The sequence below is a fragment of the Indicator indicator genome, chromosome 8 (assembly GCF_027791375.1).
Source record: "Indicator indicator isolate 239-I01 chromosome 8, UM_Iind_1.1, whole genome shotgun sequence".
NCBI classification, from domain to species: domain Eukaryota; kingdom Metazoa; phylum Chordata; class Aves; order Piciformes; family Indicatoridae; genus Indicator; species Indicator indicator.
Genome location: NC_072017.1, coordinates 7,388,749 through 7,407,742, shown reverse-complemented (window position 1 = coordinate 7,407,742; position 18,994 = coordinate 7,388,749). Strand labels below are relative to the sequence as shown.

Genomic DNA, 18,994 nt, shown 5'->3' with positions numbered 1-18,994 from the left:
CTATCCCTTTTTTTTTTCTTTTATTTAAACCAAAATGCAGCTGAATTAACTTTATTTTCATCTATGCCCTTTTCTTTGTATTTCTAATGTTTAAAGAAAACTAGTCTGATTTTAAGTCAAAAACTGTATTAAGGTGAGTCTGATCATGCTACCTTCAGGTATAGAAAAGAATTAAAAAATGGCACAGGAATAAGAAGGTAATCAGCTGTGCACAAAAATGCCAATGTAGCCAGTGAAGCCTCCACAGCATCTCCAGACAACCTGTTGTAGTACCTCACCACCCTCACGGGGAAGAATTTCCTCCTCATGTCAAATCTAAATCCAGCCTCTTCCAGTCTGAAGCCATCACCCCTCATCCTGTGGGGTGATGAAAGTTCCTCTGCAGCTCTCCTACAGCCCCCCTCAAATACTGGAGGGCTGCTAGAAGGTCTCCCCCAAGCCTTCTCTTCCCCAGGCTGGACAACCCCAACTCTTTCACAGCAGAGGTGCTCCAGCTCTCTGATCATCTTCATGTCCTCCTCTGGAGCCACGCTAACAGTTCCACATCCTTCTTGCAGTGGGGGATCCAGAGGTGGATGCAGGATTCCAGGTGGAGGTCCTCACCAGAGCAAAGGGGTTGAAAACCTACTATTTACGTTCTTACCCACTGAGCAAAGAGAACAATTTACTTCATGACCCTTCACAGCTTTTTGAACATCTGGAGGCATTCATCCACTTTTAAATATACCCAGTTTCCACTTGTGCATTTCCCTCTTGTATGTGAAGTTTGAAGGTGACCTGAGCTGACACAACATGACTTTATCCTCCCTCAGCACACTGAGAGTTTGGCACTGTGCACTTTGCCCACTCTCTTCAAATCTGGTGCTTTTACTTTGTCACCCCACAGCCCCTTAGTTCAGGTCAAGTTCTGTATTTTGCATCACAGTTGTGTAAATTCACCTTTCCCTTTATCAACCAGTGTGTCATCAGTTAGAAGCAAAGCATATTAACTTACAGAGCTTTTTCCCCACAACATTCTTAACTGTTCAAAGAAAGGCATCAGAGGTGTGTTCCAAAACCATGCCAGACATTTCTGACATGCTTAATGAGGCACCTCAAGGAATCTATTGAAGTTGAGTAAGAAAACCCTAACCTCCTGGCTTAGTAATCAACAGAGATCCCTGCGATAAGACCATGCCCAGGTGTTTCCATTCACATTAGCCAAAGCTCCACTGCTCCATCAGAGCAGTTCCTAGGAAGCAGTCAGCTCACCAGGCACAGAGTGCAGGGCAGCAAGCTCAGGAAGAAGTGCTGTAGTTATTCCAGTGATGCAGCTGTCAGCAGTGTTTGTTTCTTTGGGGTAAGCAGCACATTGCTACTAAATCTGAAGCAGCATTTATTGCCAAAAAGTAACATACAATCATAGAATGCACTGGGTTGGAAGGGACCTTTAAAGTCATCTAGCCAGGGATGTCCCTGACTAGATCAGGTTGCTCAGAACCCCATCAAGTCTGACCTTGAAGAACTGATACAGCTTCATTTCTCTCTCATTACCTTCGCTCATTTCATAACAGGCCACTTTCAATATGAGTTCCCACGGTTTGGTACCTGCAGTTTACTCTGAGCTTCTCTTCTCTTGCATCTCCTGTTTCTCAGGTCCAGCAGGTGCTTCACTCCCATCTTGTTTCACAGGTGTGGCAGGCATGTCCCCATTGACACTCTCCACACCAGTGACAGACATCAAGCTCTTCCGTTCTTTGGAATTCGATTTGTGCTCCACTTTAGTGACCCTAAACCTGAGGTAAGCAGAAGAAAGATGCAGCTGTACCTCCCCAGAGGTTCATTAGATCAGCCTTAGTACCCAATTTATTTCTGGAATATGTATATGTGGGTTTTTTAGAACTCAGTATAGACAGGAACACATTTTCAGGTACCAAGACCTCAGAGCAGACACCCACACAGACCCAGCTTCACTTCAGAGCAATCCTCCCTCCCTCCTATTCCCTATGTGGACTTCCAGTGATCACTGCTGCTGAATCACAGTGTCTCAGGGAATTGTGTTGGAAAGCAGAAACCACAGATTCCATAGTACTACTTGGAACAGTAATTTGCTAAGACACCTACAGTGTAAGGTAGGAATCACTACAGTCTGGGAGCTGACCTCCTGGAGAGCAGCTCTAGGAGAAAGGACCTGGGACTGCTGGTGAACAACAGGATTACCATGAGCTCTCATGACCAATGAATTAAAAGGAGGGTGGCCAGCAGGTTGAGGGAGGTTCTCCTCCACCTCTGCTGAGCCCTGATGAGGCCTCACCTGGAGTACTGGGTCAAGTTCTGGACTCCACATTTAAAGAGAAACAAGGAACTACTGGAGAAACTCCAGCAGAGAACCAGTAAATACTGAGGGGACTGGAACATCTGTCCTACAAAAAAAGGCTGAGAGACCTGGGGCTGTTTATCTTGGAGAGGAGACTGAGGAGGGATCTCATTAATGCTTGTAAATATCTATAGTGAATATCAGGAGGATTGGAGCCAGACTTCTCAGTGATGTCTAGTGACAAGACAAGGGGCAATGGACACAAACTGGAACACAGGAAGTTCCACATGAACAATAAGGAAAAAATTCTTCACTTTGAGGGTGGCAGAGCACTGAAACAGGCTGCCCAAAGAGGCTGTGGAGTCTCCATTTCTGGGGGCATTCCAAAGCTGCCTGGATGTTCCTGGTGTTCCTGTGTGATTTACTCTGGGTGATGCTGTTCTAGCAGGGATGGTGGTTTAGGTGATTTTCAGAGGTCCCTTCCAACCCCCACTATACTAGGATTCTGCAATTAAAAATAACAACACAGAATTAAGAGAAATTGAGAAATGTCAAATTCAAAAACAGAGGAATATCTTAGAGTGCAATCTTTGGTTGTTTTAACAAGTATCATTAGAGCAAGAGCTTTGGATTTACAGCCACAGTAAAACAGTTCCAAAACAGCCAAAGCTACATCTTCCAAAAATAACTTTGGGTTTATAGTACAAAACCTGATCACTGCTGCCATGAACACAGTAGAATCAAGGGTTCTCTGATCCAGCATGGGCCTCTGTCCTGTCCCTAAAAGCACACAATAAGATGAGCCAAGTCTCACCTTCCCACAGAGAGGACCGTCACTTCTCCAAGACGACTTCTCCTCTTTAGGTTTGTGAGCTCTTTGGATTTGTGAGCTGGCTTTATAAGGTGCCACCGTTTGTGGCTACAGCGAGTACACACGTCCTGTTCTACGACTCCTCCAACGGTATGGAAGTGGTGGCCTTTGCAGCTGTGTTTGAAAGGAACCGCACCGGGTGACAAAGGAGACCCTGGACTCGTGGGACTCCCAGGAGAGGTAGGAGATAAAGGGCTGTAGGTTAAAAAAAAAAAAAAAAAAAGTATAAAAGAAATCGAATGTTTGCTATAAAATCTTGTTTCATATAAAGGACAAAAAAGGATAAAATATAACCTTCAGTTATGCCTAGCTGCCTCAGGGACCATTTATTTGAGAGGATGTCTGGTTTAAGGCTCTCTCTGATATCCTATTTTTTGCAGTTAAAAATCACTTCCAGAAATTAAATCAGCTGCAGTTATGTGGTTAAGGCAACTAATACAAAGAAGTATGGAAATGAAAAAACACAACACCCAAACCAGCCAACCAAAAAAAAAAAAACAAAAAAACAAAAAAAAAAACCAACCAAACCAACAAAAGGCAATCAGGCTAAAATACAACAGGCTATATGAACTTATACTGATGAAGACACCTAATTAGGTGGTTAAATTCACATTGAGAGCTGCAGAGTATTTCTGAATTGTTACAGCATCCCTAAGAACTCACAGAAGAGCACAGTCCTACAACACTACAAAGAGGCAAAACTAAAACATCTACCATGAAGAGCAAAGGAACCAAAATATCATTCATCTTAAGCTTCAGAAAACCAGGGGGTTGAAAGTACCAAGAAAGAAGAAAAATAGTACAACCACCAAAAAGCATTCATTAAGAACATCTAATCAAATTAATCTAATTTTCTTTCCACACAGAAGTAGTACAGCTAGCATAGATGTAAAGCACCAGACAGATTTTTTTTTTTTTTACTTAAACATCAATTTGGACACTGTCTTGCAACTCATTTGCCAAAGTAAGCTAGAGCTCAGTATATGAAAGATGAAATTACTGTAGCATAAGCAGCATATCTTGTGTAAAAAAAATCCACAGAAGACAAAAACATCAGAAAGTTCTGTATCAGCAGCTTACTATGAAACTGGAAAGACATCCTAAGTATGGTTATTCTGGTGCTGAGGATGCTCAGTGTTTGAAACAGCTCCTTGAGTAATGGAACAGAAGATGATGAGGTACCCATGCACAGTGACTTGTAGAAGGTAAGATGAGAAATGAGGATTATTAATGGAGAGTATGTATATGAAAGACACATTCAAACAGTCATAAGTCTTATTAAAACCACTGGATATGTTGAAGTAAGGACAACACAAATTTTAGTACTTTAGCAGAAAAATTTCACAAACCCAGAATAAAAAGCAGCCAGATGCTCATTCTTCAGAAAAAGGAGGTGAAGATCACATGATGAGCCTGAATCATTAGAATGGTGTGACTTAAGAAGGACAAACTTCACAGTGGAAATAAAAGGAGTGTAACCTGTGAACCTCAGGTTCCATTACTCAGCATTAATCATGTCTCAGCTGAATGTTCCATCCAGTTGTAGCAATGTTATTTCAAGAAAAATATTAACAAACTGAAGAGACTCCAAAGGAGAAAAGAAAGAGGAAATTCAAGAAAAACATACCACCAAAGACTGGACTAACTTGGATGCTTATTTTCAAAACAAAATTGTTGACAGGAGACACTGAATGGTTTTTAAATAAATAATAAAACGCTTGAGGGAAATGAAGTAAAGTCTGTTCGACATCTCAGGCAAAGACAGGAGCTGATGGCTTTAGTGGCAGAAATGCAAATTTAACTTAGATGTGACTATTCCTATCATTAGGAAGCATTTCACAGTGCACTGAACTCATGAAGAAAGAGTGGGTTTGCACTTGAGTTACTAAAGCTTTAGGAGCATCTGTCAGAAATTATTTAAGAGCACACAATCAGTTTTCCCTTCCCCTTACCTTTTGCATTTTAATTGTATTTGAATAGTTTTAAGCTGAGGGAGAGTAGGTTTGGGTCTTAGGAAGAAGTTCTTCAGTAGGGTGGTGAGATTCTGGAATAGGTTGCCCAGAGAGGTTATGGATGCCTCCTCCCTGGAGGTGTTCAAGGCCAGGTTAGAGAAGGCCTTGAGACGCTGAGTCTAGTTGAGAGGCATTCCGGCCCACGGCATGGGGGTTGGAGTAGACGACCTGTAAAGTCCCTTCCAACCTGAGCCATTCTATGATTCTAAGAATTTACAATAGTCTAAAACTCCTAAAGTAACATCACATATCACTACACAAAAAGAGTTGAGTTTAAATACAAACAAATCTTTTTGCTGCACTACAAACATTTAAAAATAATTCCTGTGCTTGAGAAGAAAGAAAAAAAAAAAAAAACTGAACTTGCAAAAGGAGCTCAAAACCCAAGCCTCCCACTGTTAAACCAGGAAATCAGCTGTTGCATACTCAACTATTTGTTTTGCTGCAACTACACACCCCCACTTCTTCTTTTATTAGTGACAGAGTACTGCTTGAACCTTCATCTTCTCTCCTTTGATATGGACAAAGGATTACAAATGAGTATTTTAAGTAGTAAAGACATAGTTTAAAGTTACTTATGGACAGCTGTAAGTACTTTTACACAGATGATGCATCTGCAGCTCAAGGAATGAACTACTTTCTTCTCTAGATAATTCTCTACATGGGTGTGTAGTAAAAAAAAAAAAAATAAACAAAACAGAAGTAGGTCAATGTTGTATTGTCACCACAATGATAAAACAGTAAGCCAGGAGAGACAGAAAGGGAAGGCTATTTTAAGTTAGCATCCACACCAGTGAAATGAGTGCTGCCGCTGTTCTTTCAACAGAGTGGCTGATTTGTAAGTAGCTTCACCCTGAAGTAAACAAGTATTTGTAGCCTCTGTAAATCTTTAGCTCACAAAGCAATAAATCTGTTACACACCTAGAACACGTAACCAGAACAGCCAGTTACTAACCCAGGGCATACATTAAGATTTAGTGACTCAGAGACATCACAAGGAAATCAAACTATTATCCTCTTAGCTGAGAACACAGGAAATATAAGCCCTTTGGAAGGATTCATTTTCAGTTGCCTCAGGAAGCATGCATTAAAAAGACAAGTAAATTACCTTTCGGGTTCAAAGACACTGCTATCTGCTACCATGGCCTTTAACACATCAGCATTTGCTGCAATGAGAATAAATAGAGTTCTTCAGAAATGTACAGTACTAACTTCAGAAAAAAAAAAAAACAAACACCAAAATGAAAGCTCCTAAAAGAACTTTCATCTGAAAAGAAAGAAGACTGCATTATGTGTATCTCCAAGAAGGTATGACAGAGAATTGTGCTCAAAAAATGTTGGGATTTTAACATGAGCTACTAAAACGACAGTTCAAATTGCACTCAAAGCTCTGCCACAACACAAGCCATAGCATGTATCCATCCTCACAACAAGAGCTCTGAAAATGTTAAAACACCCCTTTGGCCACAGAAGTTTCATAACCTCACATGTAGAAAGCAACTAGATTAAAACCATCAGGCTAAGTGAGGCTTACAAAAAGCAAATTAATTATCAGCCAAGAACTACCACACATTCTAAAAAGCACATGAGGTACCTAATCCCAACCTCAAGGAAAAACACACAAGCTAAAGCCCTAACACCCATCAAGGGAAAAAAAAAAAAAAAAACTCAGCTCCAAAACACAACTTTTCCAGAGGACAAGCCTTCATTCAGAAGAAACTCAAAGCAAGTCCAATGCTTAAAAAAAAAAAACAAAACTTTGCTTTACACAAATGTAAAATTAGAAGTTAAAAGGTTCTTATACTATAAAAACATGGTCTCCTAAATGTTTCTTCTACTAGGTAAGTATGTTTTGAACTGACCAAGCATTTCATGGGCTGCTTAAGTGTGATTTTGTTTCATTCAGTCAGATCTTCTTTACCCTTTGCTTTGCACACAGCTCATAAAGACAGCATGTCCAAAACCCAGTGTCAGCACTGGTCTACCCTATTGTCTCAGTCAACTGACTTCCATCAGCTTTGAGAATAGTTTTGAGACAAAACGTTTTATCTGGTCAAAACATAAAAACTTCACACACTTCAAACATTGCCATTAGGAAAAGAAATCTGAGCTTTTACTTCACAGTAACACAAAAAAGATAAACCAAATAAAACCAAAAATCATCAGCCAAAAAGTTAAAATATCAAGAAGTACACAAACTCTACTTACCACACAAACTTATTTTCAGCAAAGCAAAAAACTTTCTTATTCTGTTTGAAGCTATTGCCTTCTGAAGGCAAATCCCAAAGAGTTAAGCAGGTACAAAATGGCTATTAAATCAAAACACATGAACATAAATACAGTTTTCTCAGATATTCTGAAGTATGGTGTTCTAGAACAGTACCAGGAAGGCTTATAACTTCAATAGCAAAATACTGTACCTTCATTTTTCATAATGTAGTTAACAATTTGTCCCACAGTGTCGCTATTCTCATGTATAGTTTCATTCATTTCTGTGCAAGGAAATAAATACTTTGTCAATATCTTGGCTTTCCACATCAAGAAGCAATTTACTTTAAAAACAAACAAACAAAAACCACACCTCACCAAGACAGAGCAAAACATAGACAACAGGAAAAATGACATTAAAAGAGGACAAGATTACTGTCACTTTGGAGAGAAAGCTTAGATGAGATTTTTGAATCCTTATGCAGGAAAAAATACAACCACAAGTTTATGGAATCTACACATCAACTCTAATATAGTCATCTAAGACTTGCATGAACTCAGTATTTTCACAAACATACATTAAAGTTCTTTCTCTAGCTCCGAAGGAGACAAACACTATTTCTAATCCTAACCATGTGGAGAGGGGGGAAAAAAGCCAAAAAAAAAAAAATCATTAAATTTTCTCAAGTCACTGTTTTAAAAACAGGTGTTATCTTCTAGTATGAGAGGGATTCAATTTAAGCGTTTCATCACAACTACAAGGACATCAAATTTGGTTTTTCTTAAATTAAAAATCTCTTCTGACTAGAGGAGAGAGAGATTTAAGAAAGAAATCTCATGACAATACTTTTGGAATCAATTGCACCCCTTATAATTCTGAAAGCTTCCTCAGAATAACCTCAGAAGGCAGAGAAAGACTGGGAAGAGATCACAGAACCATTAGAGGTCGAGCTTTGCAGCTCCCTAGTAATTGCCATGGCTGCCTTGAAAAATTAATAACTAATCAGTCATAGAATTGTTTCAGTTGGAAAAGACCTCTAAGATCATCAAGTCCAACCATCAATTAAATGCATAAAAAACACAGATAGATAATTAAATACAGAAAATCAGAGACTGGTAACTACAGAAAATCATAGATTGAGGCCCCAATTTTTTCTCCAAACAGTAAATTAGGTGCTTCCTTGTCAATTTACCAATCCTTCATCTTCACCCTCATACCTAGAACTTCCCAATGCAGTTTAGACACAGCTGCTTCCCCAAATGAAGATCTAAAAGTTGTCCCTCTTTCATGACCGCTCTCCTTGCTGTTAGCCTTCAGATGAACTAACACACCAGCCAGTCCCACTCAGTGTACCTGCCTCAGGCAGTAACTTCTTAAGATGATCCTGACACATCCTTACTGCACCACATAGCTCTACCCTAACCACAGAGCCACTGCAATTTGCACGTACCATCATCCTCCTGACACAAATTAATTGGGAGCAAGGAGGAGGCTCAAAGTATTTACAAGTGACTTGGCCCTTGAATTTGGTATCCTGGTTACTCAGGATACTCAGGGTTACTTAGTCTTTCCCAAGTGGTAACACTCTGTTCTTCTTTGTTTGTTTGTTTGTTTAGGGGGTTCGTTAAACCAAGAAGGTGGAATGAGGAACCATAAAAACCAAAAGCACAAAGGAAAACACATTAGAACAAAAATAGAGGTATCTAAGAACAAATTTCCAAGCAGCACACATGACATCAAACAGAATATAGATACTCAGTCCAAATGTTCAGTTTTATAATGAGAGGAGATGAGGATGACACAGATGAGCACAAAAGGAACAAATGAAGATTGCTAAACATAAACCTAAGATATTTCAGGCTTTAAATGGCAGCTTTTTGTCACTCCTCAAATATCATTATGCATAATGACACTTTGTTGCTAACAACAAGTGCAACGCTGAAAAGCGATCTGGTGACTACAGTGTCCAGCTGCAAACAGATGTTCTGAATACTTTGATCCCTCTGTAAACTCTGAATCAGTGTTGGAGGATGATGAGTTGAAGTTTTGAGTGGCAAAGACCAAAACTCAAGAGATACATAATGGTAACAAAAATATTTTATTCCCTATTCTTTTGATGTCTAATATAGACAGCAAAACAACACAAGTCTCTCAACACATTATTCCACAGCAGTAACAACAGAAGAAAAAAGTTGGGAATTAGACTGATTACCTATTTTTTCATCAAGTTTTTCTTCTTCTAGCTCTTCAGCCTCTGTTGTACAACGATATCCTTTTTTCTTAAGCACATGACAGATGAGGATCCCCAAGAGACCCATGATGAAGAAAACAGGAACCAATGCAAAAGCGATATACTCTGGGTGCTCAGCAGCCTTGCCATCACTCCCATCAATTTTAGTTGTCAATGTAGTTGTCTGTAAGTCATAACTTGCCAAAACCAGGGCATTATCTACACAGATGAATAAACAGTTATTACTATACACTAGAAAGCACTTGAAAGCATTTAGGAAATACCAAGTAGGACCTAATCCCCAGTGTCAATGTGATCAACCTTCTGTGATGACCAGTGGACAACAGGTACTCTGCTGGCTATGAACTCAACACCTGTAGCAGGAGATACTCTCCTTTCATAAGTGTTTGTAGAGATAGGACAAGGGGCAACAGCTTTAATCTGGAAGAGGGGAGATAGAGCTGGAGGTGTTCAAGGCCAGGTTGGATGGGACCTTGAGCAACCTGGTCTAGTGGAAGACGTCTCTGCCCACACCAGGGGGTTGGAACTAGATGATGTTGAAGGTCCCTTCCAACCCAAATCATTCAATGATTCTATGGCAAATTACAAAACATTTAACACCAACCATCTCCCTGGGGAGTCTGTTTCAATCTTTGAGAACTCCTTCAGTCAGGAGGTTTCTTCTAACATCCAAACTAAATTTCCCCTGATGCAGCTTGAGGCCATTTCCTCTTGTCCTACCACTTGTTACTAGAGAGAAGAGACCAACACCCTCAAATTAGAATAACTACAAAAATATTACTTCTCCAACATGCAAGATTATTCCTGTGTTTTTATCTTCTATTCTTCTTCTCCACTTAAGCTTAAAACAGGTTTTTCTGAGTAGGAAAAGAATGACAACCTTAAAATTTTATAATGTCACAGAAATGTGAGATGGGAGTGCCTTAGAGAGGTCAACCCTCTTCATCCCACTGTCACAAATCAGGATGAACTGTACCTAGGTAACTATCAGCTCAGCAGAGCTAAAGATCCTGCAAAGGTAGTAACCTGTCCTCCACACCTATTTTCCTTCTCACTGTAAATAGAGAGTCAAAACAATTGCTTATTAGTTACTACCACAAGATCAGATTCTGCTTGCACTGAGTTACAGAAGTACTCTTTCTTTGGTTTTAGCTGCATGTACTTGAATAGACTTCATATTTAGCACGATCACTTAGGATCTCCCCAGTATGAGCCCAAATTACCCCAAAGCCTTGCCTTTAGTATTGCTCTAAATAAACAATTATCAAGTTCTTCATAAAGGACATGAAATATGTAATATTGCTTAAAGAGCAACTCAGATTCATGAAAGGTAAATCCTTTGTGTATCAAAGGCTAAACCTGTTTGACTGTTTATATATATAGATATAGATATATATAAAAAAATACGCACATACACATACACTTCTCCCAAATAACAAGTGATAGGATGAGAGGAAATGGCTTCAAATTGTGCCTGGGAAGGTTTAGGCTGGGTATTAGAAGAAACTTCTTGACTGAAAGGGTTCTCAAACACTGGAACAGGCTCCCCAGGAAGGTGGTTGAATCCCCATCCATGGAAGTGTTTAAAAGCTGCAGAGATGTGGTGCTGAGGGACATGGTTTATCCACAGTCGTGGCATAGTTTGAGAATGATTGGACTCAGTCTTAAACATCTTTTCCAAACAAAACAATTCTGTGATTGTAGGATTCTATAAGTAATATAAAATAATGCACTATATTCTTCTTTGCCTCTCTTACATAAAACCTAAGCACAATATACATCTACCTGATTGCTTCAAGCACATTCCAGTTATTTTGTAATAATTTAATTTACAGTCAGTAGCCCATAAACAATTATGTAATCTCTCTGCTCTACTAAGAAAGAATCCTATTTGGTTACCCTGCATTTTATGCTCATGCCATGGCTTTTAAAGAAGCTTGTTTCCATTTAAAAATTTTGATTGTTCAAGTAATCTACCTGCTAAAAGCACATCCACATTCACTATCTTCTTCTCCTCCATAAAGTTCAAGGAGTTCCATGATCTTATTTCCTGCTTTCAGGCACAAAAATTAAATGTAGCTCCCAATCTCACAGTGCACACAAACAAACCTTTGCTGGTCTTCATGTTAATTAATATTTAAAGAAATTACAGCCAATGTACAATCTATTTCGGTACAAATCAAATATTCAGCTATGGCATATGATCTGCTCAAATTCCTCAGCTAAGCATAGCTGAAAAACATGCCTCTGCAGCAACATCAGCTTATTCACTTCTTTCCCCAACCCTTACCATTCATGTCCCAGTTCACCCATCCAGAGAAAAAGGTTCACTTCAGGTTCAAAATAATTCAGACAGAACATGGTTTGCTTTGGGGATTCTATGGTTCTTTTTGGGTTGTGTTTTTGGTGGTGGTGAGCTTTTTATTTCCTACTGGATCACTTGTAATTCAATTCACCATGTGGACCTACACACTGTTCAATGGGCATAATCAAAGGACTCCTTAAAGCTGACGTCATGAGCAGCAACAGAGAGGGATCTGTGACCTCAGCCTACCCTAAAAGGAAATGGCACCCAATGATCACACCTGGAGCTTCATCCTCTCCTGGCTCTAGGGAAGTGTCTTGTGAACTCCACTGTTCAGCCTGGAGAAAAGGGAGACTTTACAGTGGCTTTCCAGTACCTGAAAGGGGCCTACAAGAAAGCTGGAAAGGGACTTTTTACAAGGGCTTGTAGCAACAGGACAAGGGGGAATGGATTGAAACTTGAGGAGGACAGAATTAGACTAGAGATTAGGAAGAAATTCTTTATATTGAGGGTGGTGAGACACTGGAACAGGTTGCCCATGGAGGTCATGAATGCCTTCTCCCTGGACATGTTCAAGGCCAGGCTGAATGAGACTTTGAGCAACCTGGTCTACCAAAGTGTGTCCCTGCCAGTGGTGGGGAAGTTGGAACTGGATGATCTTTAAGGTTTCTTCCAACCATTCTATGAATCATGACACCTTCCTATCTCCAGGAAGCCATCTGAGGCAGATGGATGTAATCTTTGATTTAAAGCATGCTTTTATAGTATAAAGCAAAACATTTTTGATTTTTAAAATACTCACTTTTAAAATTAGAAACAAAAATAAACAAACTTGTTTATTAGCTTGATTTCACAGAATCACAGAATGTTAGGGGCTGGAAGGGACCAAGAAAGGTCATCCAGTCCAACCCCCATGCTAGAGCAGGATCACCTACACCAGATCACACAGGAACACATCCAGGCAGGTGCTGAATATCTCCAGAGAGCGAGGCTCCACAACCCCCCTGGGAAGCCTCTTCCAGTGTTCCATCACCCTCACAGTGAAAATTTTTTCCTCATGTTTACATGGAACTTCCTATTTCCCAAATACACACTAAATTCACTCTCAAGAATTTAAGAAAACTTTATTTCATAAAAGTAAAGGAGTTTAAATGCAATTAATTAAATACCAAAACCAGCCAGCTCATGTCCCTCGGTGTTTCAGCAGTGGTGGATATTTTCTCAAAAGAAAGATGCTCTAAAGTAGCTATTTATTCAGACAGGACATCAAGCATTCTACTTGAGTTGCAGTAGAGGTTTAATTTCTGAAAATCTAATTTCCTTTTTTAGCTTCTTAAGTGCTCACAGCAAGTTTGTTTAGAGCTCTGATGGTAATTACATACTGATTTAATACAGGGGTTTAGTTATTTTAATGACAGTAAATTCAGCCAGAATTGACTTTAAATTTCAGCCAGAAATGACTTTAAATTAAACATACTTTTTAGCAGTTCTCTGATTTAAATATTTCTCTATTCTGGACACTACAGTCAAACTGCCTTTGCATAACTAAGCAGATGAAATAACACACAATTTCAAGCACAAGTCCAAATATATCACTTCCCCCAAAAACAGACACATACAAAATGTTTGGGCTTCTCTGCCTTATTAGATGGTATCTACAGAAGAGACCAGGCAAACAAGAAAAGGCAGCAGAGAACACATTAAAAAAAAATCCACAAATTTTATTTTCTAGAGAAAAAAAACCACAACAACAAACAAAACAAGCCCTCTTAGGTGATGAAAACCTATTGCCTACCCTTTGCTTCATCTATTGTTCAAGGAAATTGTACTTCAGGGAATATGCATAAACTGCATAACAAAGGAAAGCCACCTATCATCGAAGAGGAACATTCAACAAGTTTATGAATTCCGCTCAACTTCTAGCTTCCTTGAAGTCATCAGAACCTACAACCAGAAGTGAAATAAGCAGGAAGTCTGATGAGAAAAAGGAAGCCACATGATGAAAGAACATACTGACAACTAGTAAGAGCACTGCCAACTACCTTAGAGGTTAAGCAAGGCTGTTTAAAGTTTGCTGTTAAGAACAGATCTCAAAACCTTCATTTAGAATCATTTCAGTTGGAAAAGACCTTTAAGATCAAGTCCAACCATGAGAGCAAGTTCAACCATTACATGATTTGTCAAAAGCAGTACCTCAAAAAAAGCAAGAAGGATCAGCCACACTTATTTAAAGGTCTTTGAGAACCTACTTTGAGAGCACTAATAGTAAGATGCATGAAACAAGTGTCAGGAATAAGGAGCAGCATCCTTACTACCTAAGATTGTATTAAACCCCAGACTGCAAGTCTTTCATAGTACCTCAAGCTGGACCCTGCTAAAAGTTCTTTAATCAGAGACTGAGTCTTTGGCTCACTAAAGCCACGACAAAAACGTGTGATTGTGAGCAAATTTTGCAGTAGGTGTGGAATAAGAGTGTTCTACTCCAAGGTAAGTCTCTGCCCTCAAGAGTCCTCTCCTAATCTCTATTTATTTCTAAAGTGCATGTCCTATCAACACTTCCAATGCCGTCTGCAAAAAGTTTTAGACAGGCGTCCCTGAAAGCCTGACGGCAGGGACTCAGCGAGGTGACACCCTCTATGTAAGGATAGGTCCTGTTCACAGCAACCAACCTACAGCCAAAAAGCGTTACTCTATCACGCAAGTACAACAATTTTAAACCATTGCACTTTCTACCCTCCCACATGGAGCTTGCTAGGAACCAGAAAGCAAGATCAAATCTAATAAATCATCTGTTAAGAATCCACTGAGAAAGGCAATGAAAAGTAACCTCAGTTACATCAAGGGAAGCATGGCCAGCAAGTGAAGAGAGGTGATTCTCCCCCTCCACACAGCTCTTGTGAGACACCACCTGGAGTACTGTTCTGGAACCCCTATTACAAGAAAGATATGGATGTGCTAGAATGTGTCCAGAGAAGGGCCAGAGAAGGATATCAGAGGGCTGGAGCACAGAAATGGACTTGAGAGAGTTGGAGTTGGGCTGTTGGGTAGTGATAGGCCTAGGGGGAATGGATCCAAGCTAGAGGAGGGTAGATATAGATTAGACGTTAGAAAGAAGTTCTTCACCGTAAGGGTAGTAAGACACTGGAACAGGTTGCCCAGGGAGGCAGTGGAAGGCCCATACCTGGATGGTTTTAAGGCCAGGGTGGATGTTGCTCTGGACAACCTGATCTAATGGAAAACGTCCCTGCCCATGGCAGGGGGTTTGGAACTAGATGATCCTTGAGGTCCCTTCCAAGCCTGACAATTCTGTAATTCTGTGTAACCAGAGCAGCTTAGTTGAGAAAGGGGAAAATTTCTGTATGGAGGGCAATAACAGAGACTCTCAGTTCCTTGGGTGTGACGCAACATGCACTTGATCATGCTGCAGAAACACAAACAAAAAGCTCAAGTTCCACTGCTTATCAGGGTCAAAACTGCAGTGCTTCTGATGCTTTGGTCACTACCTGAGTACCACACAGCTCCTACTGCAGTAATACAGAATACACAGCACTGACACTTTGCTTTTGCATTTCTGTTGGAAAACCTTTCCTCGAATTTCAGCTTTCAAACAGAACATGCACTACACATAGTTACCCCATGCATTTAATAAAGCACACTTCACCAGCTGGGCTGTTTAAAAAAAAAAAAAAAATTAAAAATTCCTTCCTGGCCACATCAGCTATTCAAAAGTATTCTGTACCATGGATAGATTTGCAAGTACGAAATTTGCATCTAGCAAGCAGCATCAATTAATACTACCAAACACATCCTATCAATGCATTTATGCAAACTAACATCTCATTTTAGGAGTCAAAAATCAATGTTAACCAAAGCCAGTATATTTCCTGCGTGAAGTCACAGCAGATAAACTGACAGAAAGCATTTGGCAAACTCAGAGGAAGGAGAAAATGAAGTCCTATTCTTTCACAGCTTTCGTATTTCCTGCTGGACTTGGCAACTTTTGGTTCTCTTAAGGAAAGTCCTATTAATTTAGATACACCAGACTAAATTACTGCTCTAATTGTTAAATCCTACCATTCCACATGACAGATTAAAAGTCCTCCAGCAGGACTACCTTCAAGCTCAGTAAAGCAATCCTGAGTATAAACATTTGTAAGAAGTCAACACAAGCCTATGTATACACATCCTTTGGTTTACTAAACCAGCTGTTTACACCCTCTTCAAGATGTCAACAACAAGTAAACTGCACAGTGTATCTCTCTGCATGTACAAACATGCAGTGATGTGCCCACAGCAGCAGGCCATCAAAGAGCAAAGTAATCATCTATTAAAAAATATTGTACCGAGAAGAGAGGAGGAGCAAAAAAAAAAAAAAAAAGTTTATCAAGAAAAGAAATTCATCGTATCCCTCCTCTCACGTCTGCATACAAAACCTGAAAGAAACAAGAACTAGGGCTTTGGAGAGCACCAACTATCAGTTAACACAAATCTGAAATTCAAGATGCTGAAACTCAGTGACATAAATTCACAGATTGCATCAGGTTGTAAGGGACCCTCAAAGGTCATCTTGTCCAACCCTCCTTGCAATCAGCAGGGACTCCTCCAACTAGATCAGGCTGCCCAGGGCCACACTGAACCTGAACTTGAATGTCTCCAGGGATGGGGCCTCAACCACCTCTCAGGGCAACCTGTTCGAGTATTTCACCACTCTCACTTGTAAAGAGCTTCCTCCTTATGTCCAACCAAAATCTACCCTTCTCCAGTATAAAACTATAGTGATAGGATGAGGGGCAATAAACAGGGAAAAACCCGAGAGGTCTGACCATGATAGTATGTTTTGCACCATATTCCCGTTCCCAGTTCTGCCTAGTGGTATTTCTTTCTTCCCACTCCCATAAACAGAAGGACGGACTGAATGACAAATCTTCCAGTCTTCTTGCTTTCAGGCCACAAATAGCAAGCGGTACATAGGTGAATCCTTTCTGACCAAGCTGGCCTGCAGCAAGTAATAATCACAGATGTACAAAGGTAACTGCAGAAACTTTTTCTGCCTAATTTCGTGCTAATAAGTATGCTGATGCTAACCGTTTCCACTAAGGGAAAGTTTACTCTCTAACAAGCTAGCACACTCTTATCAGTTAGGTACCACCCAAAGCTGATCGAATTCATGCCAGGTAAAAATGAGCATCAGCCTGAACAGCAAAGTTTGAGAAGCACAGACAACACACCAAAAAAAAAAGCCCACAAACTCCACTTCAGACAACACAGCCAGTTTCACTTTGAGATTATAAGAACCATAACATTTGGGGTTAGACATAAACAAAGAAAATGTCACTTTAAACTAACTTCCTCTGGCACTTGTATGTCTGTGAGTGTTCTTTAGAGATCTTTAAGGGTTACAGAGACATGAAAATCCAAAAACTAAGCTGAGTTTTAACCTTGCAATAGACTGTGAAGGAGGCGCAATGAATTTTATACCTCGTGAGCCATCCGATTACAACCCAAAGTGTAAACAAAGCCGGAGGAGTAGTCAGACTCCCATTTATGTAGTTCGGGGACTTTGGTGGCGTTAAGCATCGTGTTATGGTTGAAAGTAGTTGTACAGGGAGCACGAACAGCACCGTCTCTCCAAGCTCACCTCGGCGACCAAGGAGACCTCGGAACCCAGGAAAGCCCCCGCTCCCGCCCCTCCTGGAACCGCCAGGCTGACAGGCGGGAAAAATTTCGGCCGCTGCGACCGCGGAGCCCCGACCGCCTTCCTCCCTTCTCGCTCCTCCCGAGCTGCCCAGAGGCCACGGGGAGTGGAACTCGTCACTCTCCTGCTACTCCCGTACCAGCCGCGGCGCAGGGACTAGGACGCCAGGTCCACCCGAGTTACCCGCTTCACCCCCGCAAAGCTGGGGAAGAGGCGGGAGTGTGTGTGCTCCCGGGGAAGAATCGCCGGGGTCAGCCGGGGCACCCAAGGAGCGGGAGAGCCCGGTGGGGCCCGGCGGCTCGCACTGCCCACCGCGGTCACAAGCAACCGGGCACGAACGCGCAGGGAGGATCAGTGACCGCCGGTGGGGAGCAAGGGGGTCCCGGGTTGAAGCTTTCCCTCCGACAGAGCTCCCACCCGCGGCGAAGGACCGAGGCCGCAGCGACCCACCGAGAGCGGAGCCGTTGCGTCGCCAGATAGCCGTCGAGCCCACCGAGAGGAGAGTCGGCGGGACCCCGCCTGCCGCTGCCGGAGCCATACCCAGAGCCCAGCCCGCGCTACCTCCGCACTGGCAGCCGCGCTGCCACCGGCTCACCCTAGCCAGGCCCAGCCCAGCCCACAGGCGGCGGGGCGTGCCCTGCCGGTACAGCGCCTGCGTGGAGCCGCCTGCCCGGGGCTGTGCTGGACCGCTGCGTTCCGCCCTCCGTGGAGTGGGAGATGGCGGTTGCGCTTGGGACGGCCTGGGGCCAGAACCGAGGCTGTGGGGAGCGGCTGCAGGCAGCGTGCTCCGGCCTGGCGTTGTGAGGGGGAGTGCGTTCCCTACGCGCTCTTGTGACGTTTTTCCCGAGGTTGTCCCCCAACACCAGAAGTGGTTTCATATTGTATAGAACTGTGGAATTATTAAGATTGGAAAAGACATCTAAGATCATCCGCCAATGCAGCACCACTGTGGCCATTAAACTGTGTCCCAAAATGCCATGTCCACACGTTTCTTGAGCACCTCCAGGGACAGTGACTGCACCACCTCCCTGAGCAGCCTGTTCCAGTGTCTGACCACTCTTGCTGGAAAGAACTTTTTCTGAATACCCAACCTAAACCTTCCCCAGTGCCATTTGAGGACATTTCCCCTCTTCCTATCACTTCTTATTAGGGAGACCAACAGCCACCTGGCTCCAGCCTCCTTTCACAAAGAAGCAAGAAGGGCTCTCGTCTAGCCTCCTTTTCTCCAGGCTAAACTGCCAGTTTCTTCAGCTGCTCCTCAACAGACCTGTTCTCCAGACCTTTCACCAGCTTCATTGCCCATCTCTGGACCTGCTCCAGCACCTCAATGTCTTTCTTGTAGTGAGGGTCCCAAA

At 41.7% G+C, this 18,994-nt stretch overlaps 1 protein-coding gene across 1 annotated transcript; it reads right to left on the bottom strand.

Moving 5' to 3' along the window:
* Positions 1-1,594: 1,594 nt before the first annotated feature.
* Positions 1,595-18,177, bottom strand: RELL1 (RELT like 1). Its single transcript, XM_054383148.1, has 7 exons — positions 18,090-18,177; positions 12,212-12,239; positions 9,601-9,815; positions 7,600-7,671; positions 6,288-6,345; positions 3,111-3,362; positions 1,595-1,775 (listed from the first exon to the last, which is right to left on the bottom strand). Exons 1-7 carry the CDS (start codon positions 18,175-18,177, stop codon positions 1,595-1,597), a joined length of 894 nt encoding a protein of 297 aa, XP_054239123.1.
* Between the last annotated feature and the right edge of the window lie 817 nt (positions 18,178-18,994).

What these genes read in the sequence shown, in the direction of transcription:
- RELL1 (XM_054383148.1), bottom strand. Translation starts at nt 18,177, where the DNA reads ATGGCTCCGGCAGCGGCAGGCGGGGTCCCGCCGACTCTCCTCTCGGTG. An exon ending in GCTCCAGGTGTGATCATTGG is followed by an intron (nt 9,816 to 12,211) that starts GTGCCATTTCCT and finishes GGTTTTGGCAAG; the next exon opens with TTATGACTTACAGACAACTA. An exon ending in CTACATTATGAAAAATGAAG is followed by an intron (nt 6,346 to 7,599) that starts GTACAGTATTTT and finishes TTCTCATTGCAG; the next exon opens with CAAATGCTGATGTGTTAAAG.